Source organism: Hypanus sabinus, chromosome 7 (genome assembly GCF_030144855.1).
Source record: "Hypanus sabinus isolate sHypSab1 chromosome 7, sHypSab1.hap1, whole genome shotgun sequence".
Classification (NCBI taxonomy): domain Eukaryota; kingdom Metazoa; phylum Chordata; class Chondrichthyes; order Myliobatiformes; family Dasyatidae; genus Hypanus; species Hypanus sabinus.
The window spans coordinates 62,114,136-62,139,356 of NC_082712.1; the positions used below are offsets into that span (position 1 = coordinate 62,114,136).

Consider the following 25,221-nt stretch of genomic DNA (forward strand, 5'->3'; position numbering starts at 1 on the left):
ACCTCTGAGATCCACCTTCTGAATATAGATGTTCCTCCTTATATTTGTATGGTGAACATGTGAACTTCAACTTTGTGTCTTTGTTGGTAAAGCAGTGAGATTTGTATATATATATATAGGAGTGTGTGACTGTGTTTTAGTAGATGGAAGTGTTTTACTGGGGTATATCTACTAAAAGATGAGCAATATGAGTGTTAAAATTCAACTCCTTGTAAACATTTGCAAACCAAATGAGGCAAAGCTTATAACTATTTAACAACTTCATTGTCTGGCAAATCAGTGGAGCACTTTATGGCCAATGATTATTTTGAAATCTGGACATAGTTGCATTGTAAACTAAAGCCACACCTGTGGCCAGTCAACAAACTAATGGAATTCACTTCTGTATAAGCTATTGCCAGTCAAATTATTTTGGAGTATTACATTTGGCTCTCCGTGGGGAAGCAGAACACACAAAAAAAGTTGTAAACGTGTTGGGAGTAATTGGTGACTGGTTTATTATTGTTGCGTGCAAGATCAGTGAAAAGTTTTGTTTTGTGTCTGTCCATGCAGATCATTTCACCACATCAGAACTTCAAGGGAGTATAGTGAAGAAGTAATAACAGCATGTAATACATCTTCATTTACAGTTACACTGCAAGCAGGCAGATCGAATTCAGAATCTTGCCACTCATATAGCCCATTCTCCCTCAGCTGGCTCTTTGAAACTCTCCAATTAATTCCACTCTTCTCCTAACCCTGCACATATTTGTAAAGAGGAATGCTGTTTCTCTCATTTACCCTCACAGACTTCATTCTAGTCAATCATCACCTCCACTGGAAGGCAGCAAACTCTGATGTCAGTTCTTATTGACATCTCAGCATTATAAAGGAATGTGGCAACATTGCCCAGGAAGGCTGCCCATTGTGGCAGAAAGTTTGTATGTTTGGAGCAGTACATGAAGGAATCCATCACCGTAGCTGGCTGGTTGTGTGGTGGCATCTGCACCAGGCATCAAGGTGAGTGATCCTGGATTCGAATCCAGCCAGCTCATTCTTTCATTCTTTCCATCCGTGCTGGGTTGAGCATTGAGCTAGCAGCTCAGCCTCACAAAAAACAAAAAATACTAAAGAAATGGCAAGGTTGCCACCCGATCCACACAAGGCATGGAAAGGAACGACAGCCATTGTATAAGACCATTAAATCTGTTAATAGATCATATAAAGTCCCACCTTTCAGCTACATCGGATCCTTTCCAGTTCACCTACGGTTCTAACTGGTGCACTGATGATGCATCTAATGAGGCTCTTTACTCCATTTTGTCCCACCTAGAAAATGATGCCTCATACGTCAGGTTCATCAACTTCAGCTCAGCATTTAACATCCTTCGGAAGCTGGTGGGTAAACTGTCCTCATTGGGACACAACACCCCTCTCTGTAACTAGATCTTGGACTTCTTGACAGAAAGACCCCAGTTAGTCTGAGTTGGCAGCAACATCTCAAGCTCTACCATGCTGAGCACTAGTGCCCCCCAGGCTTGTGTGCTTAGTGCCCTGCTGACTTACGACTGCACTGCCAGATCCAGCTCAAACTGCGTCATCAAGTTTGCTGATGATACAACAGTGGCTGGCCTCATCAGCAGCAACGATGAGTCGGCAAATGGAGAGGAGGCAGAGAGGCTTTTCAAACAGTGTGAGAATAACAACCTGAGCCTCAACTTGGACAAGACAAAAGAGATGATTGTGGATTTTAGGAAGGCTCAGGTTCATCACTCTCCATTGCACATCAATGGATCAGCCGTGGAGAGAGTGAACAGCTCAAAATTCCTTGGCCTGCACATAACAGACAGTCTAACTTGGACCAGCATCTCCTCACTAATCAAGACTGCACAGCAGTGTCTACATTTTCTGAGGAGAGTGAGGTGCGTAAGGCTCTCTGCTCCCATTCTAACAACTTTCTACAGAGGCATCATCAAGAGCGTCTGGTCCGACTACATCATTGTGTGATACAGAAGTTACAAGGCATCAGACTACAAGACGCTACAGAGGATGATAAAAACTGTCGAGGGGATCACGAGGGTCTCCCTCCCCCCAATTTGTGACATTTACCAGGAGTTATGTATACAAAGAGCCCAAAACATTGTTGAGGAGACCATCCATCCCACAATCTCTTTGGCGCAATACCATCAGGAAGGAAATACAATTACATCAGGACTAGGGCTGCCAGACTGGGTAACAGTTTCATCCCTCAGGCTGTGAGACTAATGAATATCCTGCTCCAACTGAAGCCTCATCACTAGGGTAGCGAGTTGTTTACTGTACTGTGTGCTGGTTACTGTTTATCTGTGCTGCACACTACATGCACTTTCAATTATGTTTTATTAACTTATTTGTGGTGATATATTGTTTTATGTAAACATGAGAAAATCTACAGATGCTGAAATTCAAAGCAATACAAATAAAATGCTGGTGGAGCTCAGCAGGTCAGGCAGCATCTATGGAAATGAACAAATTGTCAATGTTTCAGGCCAAGACCCTTCTTCAGGACTGGAAAGGAAGGGTGACAACACTAGAATGAAAAATTGGTGGTGGCAGAGGGGGGGGGGAGGGAGGGAAAGGAGGACAGCTAGAAGGTGATAGGTGAAGCCAGGTGGGTAGGAAAGGTAAAGGGCTGGAGAGGAAGGAATCTGATAGGAGAGGAGAGTGGACCATAGGAGAAAGGAAAGTAGGAGGGGACCCAGGGGAGGTGATAGGAAGGTGAGAAGAGTTAAGAGGCCAGAGTGGGGAATAGAATGGGAGGGGTGGGGAAAATCTTTTTTACCAGAAGGAGAAATTGATATTCATACCTCCAGGTTAGAGGCTACCCAGATGGAATATAAGGCTTTGCTCCTCCCCCTGAGGGTGGCCTCATCTTGGCCATGGACTGACATGTCGGATCAGGAACAGAAATCAGAATTAAAATGTTTGGTCACCGGGAAGTTTGGCTTTCGGTGGTTCGAACAGAGGTACTTGATGAAGTGACCCCTCAATTGACGACTGGTCTCATAAATGTTTTTCTTTGAGCTGTGTTTGATATATGTTTTGTCAGTGCACCATGATCCAGAGGAATGATGTATTGTTTGGTTGTATATACAGTACTGTGCAAAAGTTTTAGGCACATTTCTATAGCTGGGGCGCCTAAGACTTTTGCATAGAACTGGTGTAATTTTATGTATTGCACTGTACTGCTGCCACAAAAAAAGAACTATTTTTATGATTTATGTGAATGATAATAAACCTGATTCTAATTTGGGCCTCTATTGTGAACTGAGAGTGGGAAGGCGACAGGGAGGGGGGAATCATAGTTGGGAAAAGGGGAAGGGAGAGGGGAGGGAGTGGGAAGCATCAGAGAGACATTCTGTAATCATCAATAAACCAATTGTTTGGAATCAAATGATTTTGTTGGTGGCTCAGGGCTGGGTACGTCTGCACCCACACCACCACCTGCTCCGGCACTCCTTCCCTGCTACCTGTCCCACAAAACTCCTACAGTGATCCATTGTCACCATTCCTATCATCCTTTGCTCCTGCTAAATTTACAACCTTACTCTCCACTTCATGTTGACAAATACAGTTCTATACAGTCAGATGACAATAAACTTGAACTTGAAAGCAAACAGTATAAGTTAGTTCAAAGGCAAATCACCTGAGAAATACAGAGAGAAAATGGCGAAGGTTAAACTCTGAACAAGCAATGAGCTCATTGTAATGACAACATTCATCTGTTTCACTCTCTTTTAAACTCTTATTAGTGAGATAGTCAGAAATAAAAGATTCTAGTCATTAGAGACAGCGCTGTGAAGAAATGGTATTGTTTACTTCAGAGTGTATTGGTGTGGAACACTTGGAGCTGATGCTGGGACAATACTTTCCAACATAGAAAATGAACCAAACAGCTGTGATAGTGCTTCATTCACAAGGTATGAATGCCAGAATTGTAAATCACACCTTGCATCTAAATCCCAAGATCATTTATGATATTACTGTTAATTAAGTTTATTACTCCTGGCCTAGTGAGATAGTTCACAGGGCTGAAGATGTTCAGAATTCACAGACAGTCATGATAAAACACTCCTTGGAATGAAATGGATCCTAAGGTGGATGTGGGGATACATTATTAAATGTAATGGAATTAATGAATTTAGTGGAATGAGGTGTTGGAGCAACCATTCTTTTATTATAAAACAATATGCCATTGTCATTTGGAGTGCACTGCCTGCCAGAGTGGTGGAAGAAGACTTAATGATTACATTGAGATAGGAATTGTACAAATCAGATTTTGCACAGAATCTAAAGCCCAGTCGTAGGCCATTCAGTCCCAACTGTCCATGTATTTTACTGTACTCAGTTACTTACTGTGGAAAAAATTTCTTTATTTCTCCACTGCCTTGCTGAAGCAGTCTTTTCTGAATTTCTTATAAGTTTCCTTGGTTTACAATCAATAACACCTGTTTATGCTCTTCCCGATACATAGACATGTACCCTTTTTGTTTACTAGGAAAGAAAACGTATTCAGGATCCTGTGGAATGATTGGAGAACTCTGATTAACTAGGTCCCTTTTTTAATCAGCTAGTATAGGTATAATGGGCTGAATGGTCTCTTTCAGTACTTTGAGATTGCCTGAAGGTATAGGCAAGATTAAATCAACACAGTTTGTGGATTGGACTCTAATTCATATATGATGTATTTTTAGTTTTTCTGGTCACTCCTTTTACTTGCTAGTTTGGACGGTTTTTGAATCGGGGCAGCCTGAAGATAATGAATGCTGAGTTGAACTGAAATATACCTTTTGATTTTTGCAATTTGTATTTTTTTGTGTGGGGGAGGTTGGGGTTGATGTTTTTTTCTTTGAACAGGTTCTAAGGTCCTTTATTTCGTGACTGTATGTAGGGAAGACAAATCTCAGGCTTGTTTTCTGCATGCATACTTTGATAACAAATGTACTTTTAATCCTTTGGAAGCTTTACATACTAAACCTATGGGAAGACCATCCAGAGTCTAAAAAATGCAGAAGTATTAATTGCTTCTTTGTTAAGTGAGCTGTATAGTATCAAAAATTGTCAGCTTGCTTCTAAAAAGCTTACTGATATCAGTCATGGATCAAAAGAACAGAATCAGAATCAGTTCTTACATGATGTGAAATTAGTTGTCCTGCAACAGCAGTTTTGTGACAGCAGGTGCAGTGCAAAGGTGCACATGGGGCATTGAGTTCAGGAATTGCAATGTTACACATTGAAGTTGTACAAACATAGGTGAAGCCAAATTTAGAGTATTGTGTGCCGTTCTGGTCGCCCACCTACAGAAAAGATATCAATAAGCTGGGAAGAGTGCAGAGAATTTTACAAGGATGTTGCTAGGGCTCGAGGACCTGAACTACAAAAAAGGACGAATAGGTTAGGATGTTATTCCCTGGAGCACAGGGGAATGAGGGCAGATCTTATAGAGGTAAACAAAATTATGAGGTCTATAAATCAGGTGAATGATTGTAGGCTTCCCACCCCCACCACCTCTCCAGGTTGAGTAGGAGGTAGAAATGAGCAGTGAGGGTAAGGCTGGTGACAGCGGAGGAAGGTCTCCAGAGACGATGAGGTTGGTGATGGTGCGGGAGACAATGCTCCTGAATGGGGTCCTTTTCAAGGTATGTAAGGTGAGGTGTCTGAGAGTTGCTGCTACAACAGCAGGCCCCCTCCCCTTCACCTGCAGGCTTGATGTTGAAACTGGGATTGGTGCAGAGAGAGTGGAGGGCAGTGCACTCAGAGGGTGTGAGGTTTGAATAGGAGAAGGGAGTGTTGAAGACGAGACAGTTGATGTCTTTTTGGCAATTAGAGATGAAAAGGTCCAAAGCGGGCAGAAGACCAAGCAGGTTGTCTAAGAAGATGATGAGGGATGGATGCAAGAAGGGGTCGCCAGTGCTGAATAACAAATCCTTTCCAAAGTAGGCTCAGAGATGGAGGCAAATGATTTGCAGGTTGGGCGGATAAGAGGCAAGTAAAATTCATGCCTCAAAGGTTACTCTGACAGTACCTCCCTTACCTGTGACCTCTACCAAGGAAATCACAGTCAGCGATTGCAGAGGGACATCATCACCATCAGTTCTCTTCCAAAATCCCAACTATCCTAACTTGAAATATACGCATCCTTTCCAGGACAAGCCTCTTCAAGATCGTACCTCTAGAGCACCTTCACCAGCAGAATTACAACAATACTTGCTCAAGGGCATTAGGAATGGGTAATACAGTTTGCCTTTGCCAGTGATAGCATGTCCCATTCAGGGTAAAAAAAAAAATTTGTTTAATGCCGCTAGATGTCTCTAATGGTAGAGCAAAGGATGGGCCAGACACCGTATTTGGAGGCGTTAGAGGACGCAGAGGTCATTGGAGCTAGAGGTGATTACATTGACGAGGAAGAATGAGGTCACGGAGAAATTCATAAAACAACAATGAGTGCCTGCTGGACTGGGAGTTCATGTAAGTCATTGATGGGTAGACAGGGTTGGATGTCAATTTAACCTCAATGCGCATCAGATCAACTGGAACTAATGACACAAATCAACCACTGGAGACAGAGCACTGACTTTATTCAATGCAGAGATGGGTTAAACATATCAGCCTTCTCAAAGTTGTTACTGTTCTGAGTGTCAGTAGTAGGTGAGCTTAAAATGAAATATGTTTATGGGGGGAGAAAATAATACCCAGCATCAGTTCTCCAATCTGTAATTGCTTCAGTGGTAAATTGGCCAATTTATTCCGTAGTTCTCAATTTGTAAATTCCTGGTATTGCCCAATCTTGAGGATAAAATTCCTAGTTCTTGGAGGGAGGATTTAGTAGACCATTTTGTAGTGACAAACTCTAATATTTAAAAAGGACAAAGAGTGTACAGCATTTCTGGACTCTTCTCAAATTTATCTCTACTGTTTTGGTCAAAAATACTGTGATTTCTGCATACTTCATAAAATGACAAATCTAGTGTTGTTGGGAGGTAAATAATTATGGTTGAAGAGCATGTTCCTTAACACAGATGTATGACATGAGGGGAGTCTGGAACAATTGGAGGAGATATAGAAGAGAAATAAGCCTTTGCTACTAGGGCAATAATAACATTTGCGGAGTTCTTGGGGAAAGAAAAGGGGTGAGGTTTGCAGATGAGGACATTTGAACCCAGGGATCCAATGTGGTAAAACAATGTGGTAAGTCAATGGAAGCAGTACTTTACGACTTTGTATTTGTGAAAGTCATAGACACAATGTCAAGTTTGTTGTCATATGCACAAGTACATGTAGGTGTTAGTGTAATAACAAACTTACAGCTGTGAGTTGATCATATATAGAGTTAGACCATCTCTCTCTTTCTCTCTTCTCCCCTCTCTCTCCCCTTCTTTTCATCTTCCCTCCACTCACTTCTCAGTCATCCCTCTTTTTCCCAGAAGTTTATTGAAATCTGGAATGCACCGCTTGAGGTCTGAACAGGCAGTTAAATGACCAAAGTATAGGAAGCTACAGATCAAGTGCAGCTGAATGAGATTTGTACAGACATTGCCTTCATAGGCATGGTGGATCAAAGGGCTTTTTTTTATTTGTTGAGTAACTCTATGACTCTAGTTCTCAGAAATGTTTTCCTTGAGGATTAAGAGTGACTGCTTTTGATAAGTGTTGTGAAACCCTCCAGGTCTTTCCCTATCTCTCCTACATATATGAATGTTTGAAAAATACTCTGCTTCATACTTACATTAATAATGATACATATACACTCGGTCGTACCTCCTATACCTAATAAAGTGGACAGTGAGTGTATGTTTATGGTCTTCTGCTATGGTAACACATCCACTTCAAGGTTTGATACACGGTATGATCAGAAATGCTTTTCTGCACACCACTCTTGTAACGCATAGTTACATGAGTTACTGTTGCTTTCCTGTCAGCTTGAACCAGTCTGTCCATTCTCCTTTGACCTTTCTCATTAGCAAATCAATTTTTCCTACAGAACTGCAACTCACTGAATGTCTTTTGTATCCCTCACCATTCTCTGTAAAGTTTAGAGACTGTTGTGCGTAAGAACCCCAGATTAGCGGTTTCTGAGATACTCAAACCACTCTGCCTGGCACAAACAATCAATCTACTGTCACAGTCACATAGATCACATTTCTTCCCCATTCTGATGTTTGGTCTGAATGACAAGTGTTTTTTTTTGCCTTGTCTGCATTGCCATGATTGGCTGATTAGATATTTGCATTAAAGAGAAGGTGCACAGGTATACCTAATAAAGTGGCCACTAAGAATATAAGGGGAAATTTTGTGGGTCTATACTCCATAGAACATTACAGCACAGAAACAGGCCTTTTGGCCCTTCTTGGCTGTGCCAAACCTTTTTTCTGCCTAGTCCCACTGACCTGCACCTGGGCCATATCCCTCCAAACCCCTCTCATCCATATACCTGTCCAAGTTTTTCTTAAATGTCAAAAGTGAGCCCACATTCACCACTTCATATGGCAGCTCAATCCACACTCCCACCACTCTGTGTGTGAAGAAGCCCCCCCCCCCACATGTTCCCTTTAAACTTTTCCCCTTTCACCCTTAACCCATGACCTCTGTTTTTTTTTCTCCCCTGACCTCTGTGGAAAAAGCCTGCTTGCATTCACTCTATCTATACCCATCATCATTTTATAAACATCTATCAAATCACCCCTCATTCTGTTACACTCCAGGGAATAAAGTCCTAACCTATTCAACCTTTTTCTGTAACTCAGTTTCTCAAGTCCCAGCAACATCCTTGTAAACCTTCTCTGCACTTGTTCAACCTTATTAATATCCTTCCTGTAATTAGGTGACCAAAGCTGCACACAATACTCCAAATTCAGTCTCACCAATGTCTTATGCAACCTCACCATAACATTCCAACTCTTATACTTAATACTTTGATTTATAAAGGCCAATGTACCAAAAGCTCTCTTTACAACCTTATCTACCTGTGATGCCACTTTTAGGGAATTTTCTATCTGTAGTCCCAGATCCCTCTGTTCTACTGCACTCCTCAATGTCCTACCATTTATCTTGTATGTTCTACCTTAGTTTGACCTTCTGAAGTGCAATACCTCACACTTGTCCACATTAAACTCCACCTGCCATTTTTCAGCCCATTCCTCCAACTGGCCCAAATCCCTCTGCAAGCTTTGAAAACCTTCCTGACTGTCCACTACATTTCCAATCTTTGTATCATCAGCAAATTTACTGATCCAATTTGCCACATTACCATCCAGATCATTGATATAGATGACAAATAACAATGGACCCAGCACTGATCCCTGTGGCACACCACTAGACACAGGCCTCCACTCAGAGTAGCAATTCTCCATTACCACTCTTTGTCTTCTCCCATTGAGCCAATGTCTAATCCAATTTACTACCTCTGCATGTATACCTAGCGATTGAATCTTCCCAACTAACCTCCCATGCGGGACCTTGTCAAGGGCTTTACTGAAGTCCAACATCTACTGCCTTCCCTTCATCCACTTTCCTGGTAACTTCCTCAAAAAACTCTAATAGATTAGTTAAAAATGATGTACCATGCACAAAGCCATGCTGACTTTTTCTGATAAGTCCCTGTCTATCCAAATCCTTGTAGATCCTATCTCTTAGTATTCCTTCCAATAATTTACCTACTACAGATGTCAAACTTACCGGCTTATAATTTCCTTGCTTACTTTTTGAGCCTTTTTTAAACAACGGAACTACATGAGCTATCCTCCAATCCTCTGGCACCTGACCCGTAGATACCGACATTTTAAATATTTCTGCCAGGGCCCCTGCAGTTACTATAAGCATTCAATGAATTCAATACAGAACAATTATTCCCAGCGGGTACAGTTCTGAATGAGCAAAGGGAAATTCAGAACAATGGGTGTAAGGGTGTAGCTTGAAAACAATCTCTTTGTCAAAAGTTGTAAGCTCAAGGGTCAAAGCGTTAATGTACATCTGATGAAAATATTCAGGATTACTGCACCAATATTAGCTTGATGGCACTAGGTTACATATGAGCACTGATCTAACTGCATAGAAGCGGCTTGAAGGACTGAATGGCCACCTCCTAAATAACAACCCTTGCTCTGCTGGTGTTCACACCAGTAAATTATGGGTGTACTATCTACAAAGTTCCGATCAGTTGTAATATTACTGCATCTGTTCTTTAATGCTTATTCCAACTCCCTCCCATGGAGTAAAATTGGTGAGAATATAAGAACTCCAATATTGGTTATCTGTCAGTGGATGGTTTCTTGCCTAGTTTCAGAATGGTGCAGGTTCTAATCACACAACTAATGGTGATATTCCAATGCAACAGTGAATGTACTAGAAATATTGTCCACTGTATGAGAGGTTTGACAAAGCCTTCAGTCATCCTCTGAGATGGATACCAACTATATCATGCCTCTAACTTCTAGTTTATTTATTGAGATACAGTGCAGAATAGGCCCTTCTTCCCCCTAGAGCCGTGCTGCCCAGCAATCTTTGATTTAACCCCAGCCTAGTCTCAAGACAATTTACAATGACTAATTAACCTATCAACCAGTACATCTTTGGACTGTGGGAGGAAACCAGAGCACCCGAAGGAAACGCATGTGGTCACAGGGAGAACGTGCAAACTCCTTACAGGCAGCGGCAGGACAGAAGAGAGTTCCCTGGTCAAATGTATTAATTGATTAAGTACTACACTTGATTTCCATCCACTAGCTTAAATAAAACTAATGCTATGTATTCATGAAGTACAATTTTGGGCTGTCTCATGTTCCTAGCCACTGATATAGTTATAATGGCAGAATTGCCAGTTTCTCCAATTTAAAATCTAATGGACAGCAATGAAATTCCAGGAAAGATATCCTGTTCCATTGGGAACTTTTACAACCAAGAGGAGACAATTTAGCTTTGCCTTCAAGGAACAACTCCTGTCAACTAGCTCACCCTCGGTACTGAGTGTCAGCCTAGATATTTTGCCTAGATCTCTAGCGTGAGATTTTGCTCTTCTATCTTCTAATATAGAGTATAGCATGCTACTCCAAAGCCACAGGTAAAATGCTTTTCTTATTTCCACATTGGGTATGAACTTTTCTCATCTAATATTACTGAGAGCAACTTGAATCCATTGATTACAGTATGTGCTCCACGGAGTGGCTCAGATGCTTATTCCACTTGAGCATTCAGCAGCTGGGAGAGTTGGTCTCACCCGTGTATTACATTCTGCTCTGAGTCTGCTTAAGAGATTTACGGTCATCCTCCTGGTCAGGCAATTTACGTGGTTGTGAGGAAGCATGCAACTTGTGATTATCTGGCTGCCTTAAGTCAACTTCATGCAACCACTGGGAACAAATCAGTGCTTTAGACGTCCGTTCCTCTGAACATACTCTAAAAAGTAATGTATTGCACCAACCACACAAATACGTCAACATTAATATCAAAATACATATAACATCTCTCTGGCATTTTGCTAGGAATGCTAGCAAAATGAGTTAAACACAAATATTATGCCAGGTGACCAGACCTTTGGTCAAGGACGGAGGTGTTAAAAGAAGAAAGAGAGGCAGAGAGCAGGTGAGGCTTCTATAACTGTCAGTGAGCAAGAGGCAATGGGTGAAAAGTGTTCAGTGTGAGTTAGAACACAGCTACTGAGATTGGAATTTAAATAATTCCCACAATAACACACCTACAATTTCAAATATTTTACGTTTCTAAACTTTGACATAAAATCACCAACAATGCCTTACTGCTGCTTGCTGGAACGCTCCCTTTGTGAAGGTCCCACCTCCCCTGTACTTGATGGCAGGGATTTCCTCATTCAGTAGAGAACACTTGTGTTGGCGGTATTGAGGAGCAGTGATGTAGTCGACCCTGGGCACCACATTGTTCTTGGAGGAGAAGGTCACGATTGCCACCCGGGTGGCAGATGGTACTACTGGGAAGTCCGACAGCAGCTTCTTGACAAACTTCAGCTCATTTACAAAATTGGTGTTGCCCACGCTGGAGGACTCGTCCACCAGGAAAACCAGGTCCAGGTTGCTGCTCTTCTCTCTCAGCTTACGTACGTTTCGTTTGAAGACAGTGCCCAGCTTGAGCACCCGGTTGGTGCCTGTGTCCAGGGCATTGCGGCGTTCCTTCAGGTCAAAGATGTGTCCTATGAAAGGCTTCCTCTGGAAACTGTATGTGTTGTAAGTGCCTAAGCAGCAGGCAGTGTGCACTAGTAAGGAGAGGACTGCTGCATGCTGCATTATGCAACAGAAATAAAGGCAGGTAGGTGTGCAATGAGTTGTAATTCCGTCTTTGCAGGGCTCCTCAGGCTTGTTATACAGTCTCTTCTGCAAAAATATTCCGGCAAAATAATCTCTCCCTTTCTCTCGATATCGTCTCTTATACCCTGACTTTCTCAGGAGAGCAGCACGAGGAGTCAAGTCCTGATAGGATGAAACTCTAAGTGTCTTTATGACTCTGACACTGAAGCATTAAAGGAGAGGGCGGGTTTTTTTAAAATAAGTGCGGCTGGAGTAACTGAGATTTCTTGTCGCCGCTACACATGCGTTGAGCTATCAGCATTTCCCAAAGAAAACATCAGCACAAACTTCCTGATTGATCCCATATGTCTGGCAAAACCAGATACCGAGAGTGCCATTTTAATTTAAAACACTCTGGGCACTTTTCAAATGCAATTGTTTAATTGATTTGGTTTTCTTTGAACAGTAGTACTTCTTCCAGAATATTTCAGCTAAGCAACTAAAAATGTATCATTTTAAATTTAAACTAAATTTAGTCTCAATGAAGAAGCTGGATACATCCACCAACCCCACCCCCAAGTCTCCAACTCCCAATCTATCCAGGGGATAAAGAACACAGTAGATTGACACATTCCATAAATGCAGACACTTTCAGCAGCCTTTTCAAAGCATGTCTTATTTCTCAGTATAACTTTTACCCTATACATATTAGCAGACAGCTTAAGAGACTGGATGAGGGAAGAGTTGGGTGAAAGCCATATCAACTGCTCGCTCATTGTATTTGGCAAGAACCATTAAAAATCTCTGCACTCTGTTATTACAAAGGGATTTCAGTCAGCATCTTTCCAAATCAACTTTCATTACAATTGGCACTATGGCATACCTTTTAAGATTTCCCAGGTTCACTTCCATTCAGTTTAGTACTTCTGAGTGTGGTCACTCACTTACTGTATGAAGCACATAGTCAGAATGTACACAGCAAGCTCCCACAAATAGAAATGTAATAATGATCAGGCCATCTTTTTCAGTGGAGGATATTAAAGGAAGAATATTGGCAACTCCCCTGTCTTTCTTCAAAATGATTCTTCAAAATATTAGGAACTAGGCACAGGATCAGAAGTTTCTTGGTTCACTTTCCATTCGAGCAGAAAATAACCTACACTAACACCAGCACAGTACTGAATTCGTAAGACATTCTTAGTTTAATATCTCCGAAAGTCAACAGCTCCAAGTCTCCCCCTTCACCCAGCCAGAGACCAGAATGGAAATGCTTACACCGTACTGAGGGAAAGATGCACTACCAGAAGTGCAGAGTTTAGAGTCAACCAGCATAGAAATATGCCCTTCAGTCCTCATATCCATGATGAGGATTGTGCATCCACCTTTATTAATCCCATTTACCTGTACCTATTCTGTGGCCACCTATGCTTTGCCAAATAATGTGTGATCGAGACATTTGTTAAATGTTGTGACCATCCACTTCTACCACTCACTAAGGCTCTGTGTTCCAATTTCAATTGAGACATTAAACTGGGGTTTCCTTTTCTTCTTCAGGGACTGTTTGGAAGGAGAGCCGGGGTATCTTTCTGACGCCATGAATGACAGCTGTAAGTAATATTACTTGACGATTATCTGGACCTTACCATTTACGTGGTTGCATGAACATGCTGTGGGCAAATTGACCAGCGTGTTTTCTGCATTGTAGCAGTGATCTTAATTAGCTACATGCTATTATGAATAAATCAATATATTTTAATGCCTTTGACCTGGATTGAATATTTGTTAGATAAAACACCGGTTTGTGACACGACATGATAATGAAGACACTGACAACCAATCGTACTCTTCTTGCCTGACTCTTGCTGATTTCTGGCACATCTGCAGGTAATGGATTGATATAGGATAGTAGAAGGGCATTCATCTCATTTGCTTCAGTGGAACTGAATTTCAGAAGTGGACTCCGTTGTCCAGATGTTATTGCATTGAATGCCTGGCACTGACAATGGCGGACAAATTTCTGTTCTGAGGAGCCTTCGCATTGCTAACCTGTCTAAGAATAATTGTAGGAAAAGCCCTGTTTCATTTAAACTGAACAATCTGTTGCAGAGGGATAGAATTTGAGAGAAATCACCACCTCTCTGACATTTCCCCCCCCCCCACAAAAAGAATCAGTTCTACCAAAATAACCACAAGGGTCAGCCTCTCCTCCCCATGTTGGCATTCCTTCTGAAACCGCTTTACAATGTTTACAGGGCCCAGAGGATTTGAATAATTCTCACTCGGAATGAATAGCAGGCATTCTCCTGTTATGAAAACAGGGCAGAGATTCAGAATATAAAAGTCCAGATATCTGATAAGTTGTACAGGCATGGGGGTGGGGGGAGAAATTAGAGAATTGAGAGAAGCAAAGAACGGTTGTAAACAAAGACAATTTTGCATCAGTAATGAAGGTGGATGTAGATGCAGTGACCTTCCTCCACTATAAGTGAAGGTGTTCATTGATAAAACACAATATTCAACTCCATTCACAAGCTCTCGGGAAATGAAAAAGCTCGTACCTGCATTGGCTGATATGTGGCATGAAGCTGATGTGCATGGACTATCAGGCAATAGCCATCGCCAGGGAAGGGTAGCCTAATGTTTGCATTAAACATTTCCTGAAACACATGAGCATTACCAGTTCATAATGGCTTGGCATATGCTGGAGAAATAGCAGCAGGTTCCATAGTTCCACCTTGCTTTAATAGAGAGTAAAAAGAGCATCTGGCAACCTATGGTGAGGGAGTATCAGGATCTTAGCAGAGATCTTTGGACAATTTGTGCTCATAAGCTGTGAGCTTTGCAAAAACAACATTTTGCCCTTGCCTGTGAGCGTCATGAAACAGCTAAAAGCAGCAGAGTCGAAGCTGCTGCCCAGTGTGGAGGCTGGCATGTTACAGCACAACGCACCTCTAAATGAGATTATAGTCCTAGCATGAAACGGAATCACAGAGACTGAACAATCAAAACCGTAGAGGGTCATTGCTGTAGCCGGCATTCCTTCAGAGAAATGTTTATTTTTTGTTTAATTCCTTTTCTTTAACTGCTTACCTTTGATCTCTTTCCATACAGACTTCCCTTTCTTTCACTTGTTTCTCTTTCTGTTCCTGTTCTGTCCCTAATTCACCCATCTCCACCATTCCTGTCCTTCCACCTCCATTTCTAAATCAATTCTTAAATATATGTCTATCAGTTGGCCTTGAAAAGTAGTATTCTAGAAGTATTAGTGTCCAAACACATTTTGCCTATACAGTGAGAATCTGTCCCCACCATTCTGCCAACATGTCTTTCAGGGTATTGACGTATTGACACTCAAGGTGTCCAACAGCAAAGACCTCAGTCAAGAGTTGCCAAACCCATCTGCATAGACATGGTCAGAATGAAGTTCCATCCGTCCCAGGAAGCACATCTGGCAAACCAGTCACCTCAACGTTTTCATTTAGGAGCGGCAGGTGTGTCAGATTTGGTTTGGTATCTGGCTTTTTGAGACCGAGTTACCGCAGGACTAAATGTGCTCAACAACCAGCTGCCAGTTACTTGTCCTGGAAGTCAAGCTTTCACAATGCAGTAGAAGGACTAAATCTCAAGCCTAGCGAAGAGCTGGACCTTCCCTGTAAGTCACTGCAACATGCAAAAAGGGTTACGGCAGTTCACATTAATAATCTTGCTATGGACTTAAAAATGCTGTGGCAGAGACTGGAAAAATGCTATGGCTCTCCAGAGGCAATCAAAGAATCTGCCTTCAGTAGACTTGATAATTTTCCAAAGCCTCCTCACTCAAAGGACCGCAGAAGCTACAGTAGTTAGCAGATCTGTTGTCAGAACTGCAAGCCACCAAAAAAAACCCAAACAAACTAGGATCGCCTACTAGGGCTGCGTTTCTTCAACACAGCACAAAGAATAAATCCTACAGTGGAGAAATTACTGAACAAGATCCAAGAGTAGATAGCTGAAAGTTTCAGGTATAAAACAAAGCAACCTGCCCCATCCACCATAGGCATTATTTGTGGACTTTGTCTGCCACCACACAGAAATGCAAAAGGACTCTAATTTATTGCTCTCAACTTCTAATAGCACCTCATTCAAAGGGAGGTCTCCAGCAAAAGCATGGAAAAGCAAAGCTGAACTGTCATCAAAACTGAAGTAGAAAACTATTATGTACCCCAATAGATAATTCCTGGTCCATAAATCACCCCTTAACGAATTGCAGAGGATTCAGAGAAAGGAGATGCTTTCTAAAAGGGCATTCAATATGTTCAAATGAAGTGCTTCAAAAACACACCAAGTAAACGACTGTAAAGCTATCATACATAGCACTGAGTGCAACAGTGACCAGCACTAATCAGCACTTCACTCAGGGCCAGCACCTTGGCCTACTACTGGTCCTAGCACATCCACAGCAGAGCATGGCTGGGAGGCAGTTGAGCATGCATCATATGTAGCTACTTCCTCATGCACGGAGGTATGCAGGAAAAGGCAAATCCTGCTCTAAAATACGTCTAGTCAATATCTACCCAAAAGGACATCTTGAGCAAAACATAAAAGCATATCTGATATTGGATGATCAGGGTAATATGCCATTGGCAAAGTCAACATTCTTTGACATATTCAGTATTCTAAGTCCTGTTTCCCTGTGCACTCCAAAGGCATGTTCTGGAACATCAGAAGTTGCCAGAAGTAGAGTCAGTGGATTTGTTGTGAGTCACTATGAGGGTACCCTTGCCAAACCTCATTGAGTACGACAATATTTCCAACAACAGGGATGAAATCCCAACTCCTGAAGCTGCACTCGGTTAGCTGAAAGGATTCCTCCAGTTGACTCTTTTGCTGAGATTCCATGGCTGCTTGGCAGAGACACTATCCAGGCACATGAGGTAGGTGAACAGTGCAGCTGTTGGCACGGTGCACCTTATTGAACAAATGTTCCACGACTTTCTAGTGAGAGAGGATCATTAAAACTACCTCGGAATCTTGTGGTTTTGTGACCACCAACTGGACAACAAGACTCTGAAGTGTTGTGTAAGAGTTCATGTATTTGGTAACTGTCTCGCTGTCTCTCAGTGGCAATCTATGGCGTTAAGAGAACAGCTATGGAGGGAGAGAAGGAATTCAGGACTGAAGCATGGAACTACATAGAAAGGCAATTCTATGCTGATGATGGTCTTAAATCATTTTCTAGGGCAGAAAAAGCAATGAGTGTGCTGAAAGCAGCGCAAGACATGTTGGTGCAGCCTAATCTCTGATTGCATAGATTGCATCCAACAGTGCTGAGGCCATGCAATGTTTCCCTACTGAAGATCTGGGCAAAGGTCTACAGAATCTTCATCTTGGGACAGGACAGCCTTCCTACGCAGTACAGTCTGGGCCTTGGATGGTACCTCATTACGGACACCCTTAATTTCTGGATTGCTGATACTGAAAGATCCTTTACCCATCATGGTGTGCTATTGACTAACCATAGCTTATTTGACTATATTGAATTTGCTGCTCCATTCAGTGTCCAAGGACACTTCATATTAGGAGAGATGATCTCAGACACTTGTGAAAAGGATGTCCCACTCCTCATGTTTCTTCCCTTCAGGGTCTTAAAGGCTTAAAAAAAATCCAGGAATCTACACAATTCCACAATTAAAAGATAGAGGTATGCATCTTCTGTAATGCATCAACTGTAGCTATTGCTGCTGGTGTATACCTGGAAGTCATAGGTGCTGCTGGATATAGTGAAGTTAGGCTCATCCTGGGTAATGCGAAGTTGACTTCCAAACCAGATTTCACCATACCAAGACTTGAACTTGGAGCCATTGTTCCAGCAGTTGAGATGGTAGAGGTGATATCTGAAGAATTGGACATAGAACTATATGTTATCAAGTTCTTTACCATCAGTAAGGTTGTACTTGGTTATATATTGAATGAAACAAGGAAATTCTATGTTTACGCACATAATAGGATCCAATTTATCAGACGATCAACCCAGAAGAACCAATGTTTCTACTGATCTCAATCTGGCTAATCATAGCATAAGAGGGCTCCAAGCTAATCAGCTCACCCCCTCCTCATGGCTAACTGGCCCAACATTTCTTGCTGATCCTCAAGAGGAACATTGTCACATTTCTTGTGAATCTCCTCTGGGTCCTCTCTAATGCCAGCATATCTTTTCTTAGATAAGGAGCCCAAAACTGTTTACAATATTCCGTGTGGTCTGAGCAATGCCTTATAAACCCTCAACATTACATCTTTGCTCTTATATTCTAGTCCTCTTGAAGCAAATACTAACATTACATTAGTCTCCCTTACCACTGACTCAACCTGTAAATTAACCATCAGGGAATCTTCCACAAGGACTTCCGAGTCCCTTTGTACCTCTGAGTTTTGAATTTTCTTCCTGTTTAGAAAGTTGTCTGTCTTTATTCCTTCTACTAAAATGCATGACCATACAAGTCCCTACACTGTTTTCTATTGCCAGTCTTTGCCCATTCTCCCAATCTATTTAAGTCCTTCTGTAGACTCCCTGCTTCATCAATGCTACCTGCCCCTCCACCTGACTTTGTATTATCCACAAACTTGGCCACTAAGCCATCAGTTCTGTCATCCAAATTATTGATACAAAATATAAAAAGGTCTCCTAACACCAACCTTTGCAAAACACCACTAGTCACCAGTAGCCAACCAGAAAAAGCCCTCTTTATTCCAACTGTTTGCCTTCTGCCAACTGGACAATGCTATTATCTTTTCTGTAATATCAGGAGCTCTGTTTCTGTTAAGCAGCCTCATACATGGCACCTTGTCAAAGGCCTTCTGAAAATCCAAATAAACAACATCCTCTGACTCTCCTTTGTCTATCCTGTCTATTAGTTCCTCAAAGAACTCCAGCAGATTTGTCAGGCAAGATTTTCCCTGAAGGAAGCCTTAAGAAAAAGTCTTGAGTTCTTTGCTTCATGTGGAGCAGAAGGTGCTCGATGGAATAGGTGGACGGGTAATTTTTGAAGCAGTACAATTCTGGGCTTTGTCTGTGTCTGATCCTTGGTCTCAAAAGATCTTGATGCCATCACAACTGTTCTTTCTGAGCAGCTTTGGGACATGGATTTTCAGTGCTTTGGGGATACATTCTTTCAAGGAAGTTTTACAACAGTCTAGAATGTTTTTCTCTGTGCACTTCATAAATCAATGCAAGGAAAAGAAAATGATGTATTGTTTTTAGCATCCTTAAGTCTGCAGGAATTCTCAAAGCCCTTAATAGTCACTAAGAAAGGAAACTTGCAGACAATTTGCAGAGGTGATAATGACTCTATAATCGGGTTTAGTGTTGTTTGTTGATAGACAATGATGTACCGCAAAGTTGATAAAATTCTCCCTGCTCTATATCATAGTGCAATGTGTTGCTTCTCCTAATAGTAAGAACGGATGCTTGGTTTAACATCTCAGCCAGATGGGAGAGTTGAAGCCAGAAACACCTAAACTAGAAACAAGGTAGAAATAATCAACTGAATGAAATTTAGAAATAGAATTCAGATTAAAATTCAGATTTTAGATTTTGTATATAAAGGGGTGACATTTCAAAATTTGACACAGGTTTACAAATTGCAGTGCACATCATACTGTACACAGATCTATGCCAATGTTGTGTAACTTATTAATTTTAGACAAGCATGCTCAAAGGGAAGTAACTATAAGATCCAGTACATCCTTCAATCTGGTTTGAATTGGCCCTGTTGCTTCTTAAAGAGAAGGAGCAATGCATGCTCTGAACCGTACTTTCAACATGTATTCGGTATTTAAGCACACATTTCTATCATTCCATCACAGCCACAAAGGACTGTTAGATTACTTCCCCATTGTATTAAATCCACACAAACATTGTTCTGTCTTTTAAATGTGCAACTGCACTCCATTATAGTTAAAAATGAGGCATAGCAGAGGGATTTTATTATAGAATTATACACTAAATGCTTTTGCACAATGCAATAACCTTAATCTTATTTTTACTTTGCTTCAAGTTATGCAAAGAACACTCTTGTCAAGAATTTCTGGCCTGCATGCCAGGAACTTTCAAAGGTAAATAAACCATTAACTCAGCACAGCGCCACAGTGGTGCTGTTAGCAGAGTGGCTGCCTCACGGTGCCAGAGACCCAGGTTAGTCCTAATCTTGGGGGGTTGTTTGTGGGGAGTTTGCACTTTCTCCCTGTGACCACGAGTGTCTTCTGAGAGCATTGGTGTCCCCCCCCCCCCCACATCCCAAAGACGTGAGAGCTGATAGGTTAATTGTAAATTGACATTAGCGGATAGGTGATTGATAGGACCTGGGGGAAGTTGACGAGAATGTGCGGAGAATATTGTGAACTGAATGCAGGATGAGTCTGAGTTGGTGGCCAATGGTCAGTGTAAACCTAGTGGACTGAATGGTCTGTTTCTGCTCTGTGAACGTGAGGAGAGGCTGTGACTCTGGAAGGACTCACTCATGAGGTTATAGTCCTGCCTTATTGAGGCTTTTTTTCAACTCATGAGGTTATAGTCCTGCCTTATTGAGGCTTTTTTCCCCTCTCAGGAAACTGAAGGACACAAGTACTCACTAAACTACCGTGGGCAATAACTGCCGGTTCTGTCGGTTTCACATTCAGCACTGGGTTGGTTCTCCTGCACTCGCCTTGGAATCCATAGGTCATGGAGCACAAGGCAATACTTACAGCTACACTGGTGTAGGAGATGATGAACTGAAGCCCTGCCTGCTGTCTTGGGAGTGGATCAGGTTCCTGTGGTGCAAGATTTGATAGGAACAGGAAGGGAAAGTCCTGGGTATTTATCCCCAAGTCAATACAATTAAATATGGTCCATACTTATCTTATAATTTTCATTTTTGATTATGGGATCTTCCTGTGTATAAAATAGTTGCCACATTTGTTACATTAATTTACATTAATTACATTAAGAATTTTAAGAAAGTAATTAGAAAAGTTAAAAGAAGATACAAGGTTGCTTTGGCAAGTAAGGTGAAAATAAGTCCGAAGGGTTTCTACAGTTATATTAATAGCACAAGGATAGTGAGGGATAAAATTGGTCCCTTAGAGAATCAGAGTGGACAGCTATGTGTGGAGCCAAAAGAGATGGGGGAGATTTTGAACAATTTCTTTTCTTCAGTATTCACTAAGGAGAAGGATGTTGAATTGTCTAAGGTAAGGGAAACAAGTAGGGAAGTTATGGAAACTATGATGATTAAAGAGGAGGAAGTACTGGTGCTTTTAGGAATATAAAAGTGGCTAAATCTCCAGATCCTGACAGGATATTCCCTAGGACCTTGAGGGAAGTTAGTGTAGAATCAGCAGGGGCTCTGACAGAAATATGTCAAATGTCATTAGAAATGGGGATGGTGCCAGAGGATTGGCGTATTGCTCATGTGGTTCCATTGTTTAAAAAGGGTTCTAAGAGTAAACCTAAAAATTATAGGCCTGTCAGTTTGACGTCAGTGGTAGGTAAATTAATGGAAAGTATTCTTAGAGATGGTATATATAATTATCTGGATAAACAGGGTCTGATTAGGAACAGAAAACATAGATTTTGCGAGGAAGGTCATGTTTGACAAATCTTATTGAATTTTTTGAAGAGGTTACGAGGAAAGTTGACGAGGGTAAAGCAGTGGATGTTGTCCATATGGACTTCAGTAAGGCCCTTGACAAGGTTTCACACGGAAGGTTAGTTAGGAAAGTTCAATCATTAGGTATTAATATTGAAGTAGTAAAATGGATTCAACAGTGGCTGGATGGGAGATGCCAGAGAGTAGTGGTGGATAACTGTTTGTCAGGTTGGAGGCCGGTGACTAGTGGTGTGTCTCAGGGATCTGTACTGGGTCCAATGTTGTTTATCATATACATTAATAATCTGGATGATGGGGTGGTAATTGGATTAGAAAGTACGCAGATGATACTAAGGTAGGTGGCGTTGTGGATAATGAAGTAGGTTTTCAAAGTTTGCAGAGAGATTTAGGCCTGTTAGAAGAGTAGGCTGAACGATGGCAGATGGAATTTAATGCTGATAAGTGTGAGGTGCTACGTTTTGGTAGGATTAATCCAAATAGGACATACATGGTAAATGGTAGGGCATTGAAGAATGCAGTAGAACAGAGTGATCTAGGAATAATGGTGCATAGTTCCCTGAAGGTGGAATCTCATGTGGATAGGGTGGTGAAGAAAGCTTTTGGTATGTTGGCCTTTATAAATCAGAGCATTGAGTATAGGAGTTGGGATGTAATGTTAAAATGGTACAAGGCATTGGTAAGGCTGAATTTGGAGTATTATGTACAGTTCTGGTCACTGAATTATAGGAAAGATGTCAACAAAATAGAGACAGTACAGAGAAGATTTACTAGAATGTTACCTGGGTTTCAGCACCTAAGTTACAGGGAAATATTGAACAAGTTAGGTCTTTATTCTTTGGAGCGTAGAAGGTTGAGGGGGGACTTGATAGAGGTATTTAAAATTATGAGGGGGATAAATAGAGTTGACGTGGATAGGCTTTTTCCATTGAGAGTAGGGGAGATTCAAACAAGAGGACATGAGTTGAGAGTTAGGGGGCAAAAGTTTGATAACATGAGGGGGAATTTCTTTACTCAGAGAGTGGTAGCTGTGTGGAACGAGCTTCCAATAGAAGTGGTAGGGGCAGGTTTGGTATTGTCATTTAAAGTAAAATTGGATAGGTATATAGACAGGAAAGGAATGGAGGGTTATGGGCTCAGTGCGGGTCAGTGGGACTAGGTGAGAGTAAGCGTTCAGTACAGACTAGAAAGGCCGAGATGGCCTGTTTCCATGCTGTAATTGTTATATGGTCAATGCTCACAAAGCACCCTGGGAGATTTTAGAGCCATAGAGCACTACAGCACAGAAGCAGATGGTGCCGAATTGTTATTCTGCCAAGCCCCTTTGACCACCCATGGCCCGTAGCTTTAGTGGAAAAAGCCTGCTGGCATTTACCCTATCCGTACCCCTCATCCTTTTGTATATCTGTCAAATCTTTCCTCATTCTCCTACACTCCAGAGAAATTCTGAGTGAAAGACACTCATTACATCCAGGTTGGTACCCCGTTGCTCAAACAGCAGCCATGCTGCACATCCAAACAACTCTGAAACATTGTACGTGTGGAGTTTCTGAGTCCAACAGCCATCTAATCTGATATTGCCAGCATTTTGATCTGAAACTTACAGGAAACTGTGCAGCCATCGCTGCCGTTTCTCCCTGTATGATAGATTGAAATATCTTCTAATCTCTGGACTTGCCTATATTAGTTCTGACCTTGTGTACACTATTTCTGCACTGACAGCTTTGGACCGCAGGACTCTCAATTTAATGAGAAACAGGGGAATGCTTCATTCTCCCTGTAAACTCTAATCCATCATGTAGATTACTGTCTTGGGAATAAAATGCTTCAAACTTATGGATCCTTGTTAATTCTGTAGAAAAACATAACTGTTCCGGGCGATTTAAAATAGTCTTTGATGAATATTTGTTCCATGGGGAATGTGCTGGGTTTGATGAAGAGAGGGTTACAACAGGGTGGATTTGAATTTTGTTAACAGTGAATTAGGTACAAACAGTCAGTTTGCATTGTGTTATAATTTTTTTATTTCAATATCCACGCGATTAGATTACCAATTTGGGTTTCGGTCTTGCAAAGGATCACCAGTTCTTCAACACGTTGTGTTGCCTAGTTCACACTTGAATCAAGACATAGAAGACTGGGAATGTGAAGTGGGTAAATGGGGTTAGTATAGATAGGTGCAACTGTTACTGTTAGACACGATAGGCCAAAGGGCCTGTTTTTGAGCTGGATGACTTTGTAACACTAACAAATGCCTGAAAGCATGTATCGCCAAGCTTCTATTCCACTGTTACAAGACTATTCTTGACTTCACAATTGACCTTATGGCCCAGCACGGTGTCTGGCTGCACTGCACTTTCTCTGTGACTAACACTTAGTTCTGCATTGTGCAACTGTTACCCCTTGTACTACTTTGATGAAGAAATGCTCTGGACGAATTGGCATGCATTTTCATTGTATCTCAGTACATTTACCAAAATGTGGCTGTTCTTTCTTCACCCTTTCAAATTCTTCATAATATTTAAAACCTATATTCAATCTTTTCTTCTTCCCAGGTGTTGAAGGCCCAATGACAGAAGCCTTTAGTTCCTAAGCATTGGAAGTGCTCAACATTTTCCTTTCCTTCCCAACCTGTTTTTTCATCTTCTGGATGAATAATCTCTTACCTCAACAGTTCAATGGTTCCATTTAATTTCAGAAAATGTATACAGTATACAACCTGAAATTCATTCTATTCGCAAACATCTACAAAAATAGAAGAGAGCCCCAAAGAATGAATGGCAGAAAAACATTAGAATCCTAAAGCCCCTTCTCCACACCAGCAAAGTATCAACCCTCACCCCTCCCATTCTCCCATTTATCACCCACCAAGCCAACAATTGCAAAGCCTCCAAAGAGAGACCAGGATCTGCGGTCCACAAAACCTATTGTTCACCTGACAATGCAAAATGCCACAGCTCTCTCACTAACATGGGACAGAGAGGTGTCACCACAGGGAGAGGGGAGACCAACAAAACAGTCACTGTTATGTTGCTACAGTCTGCTACGTAGCTTTTATCCCCCCAAGCTTTTCCTGAAATATTTCTCAAAAGAATTTTAGTTCAATAATTCTAACACTTTCCTCCAACCCCTCAACACCCCCAGACATCCACCTGTCCACCCCTCACTATCTGTCAGAGCTGCTTTTAAGGCTGCAGAGAGCTAGGGTAATGGGTTATCTGGAACATTGAGGAGTTGAGGTGGGTCTTTCTTGCTAGACGTGCACAGTTCAGAGAAGAACTCACTCATTTGAAAACAAGGATACAGGACCTCAATAGACATCATCATGG

The 25,221-nt window shown here is 41.6% G+C and overlaps 1 protein-coding gene and 1 long non-coding RNA gene across 3 annotated transcripts in view; one reads left to right on the forward strand and one right to left on the reverse strand.

Moving 5' to 3' along the window:
* svep1 (sushi, von Willebrand factor type A, EGF and pentraxin domain containing 1) overlaps positions 1 to 12,386 on the reverse strand; it is a 259,210-nt gene extending 246,824 nt beyond the window's left edge. Inside the window, exon 1 of the mRNA XM_059974816.1 lies at positions 11,769 to 12,386. Within this exon, the coding sequence (XP_059830799.1) occupies positions 11,769 to 12,269 (501 nt within the window). The 5' untranslated portion in view covers positions 12,270 to 12,386. The remainder of the gene's footprint in view (positions 1 to 11,768) is intronic.
* Positions 1 to 25,221, forward strand: part of LOC132396839 (uncharacterized) — a 75,212-nt gene that overhangs the window by 33,533 nt on the left and 16,458 nt on the right. Inside the window, exons 1-2 of one of the 2 annotated variants that reach the window (XR_009513148.1) lie at positions 12,155 to 12,291; positions 13,824 to 13,876. This is a non-coding gene — a long non-coding RNA (uncharacterized LOC132396839). Of the gene's footprint in view, positions 1 to 12,154; positions 12,292 to 13,823; positions 13,877 to 25,221 lie in introns of those variants that run through there. The other variant, XR_009513147.1, reaches the window with a different exon arrangement.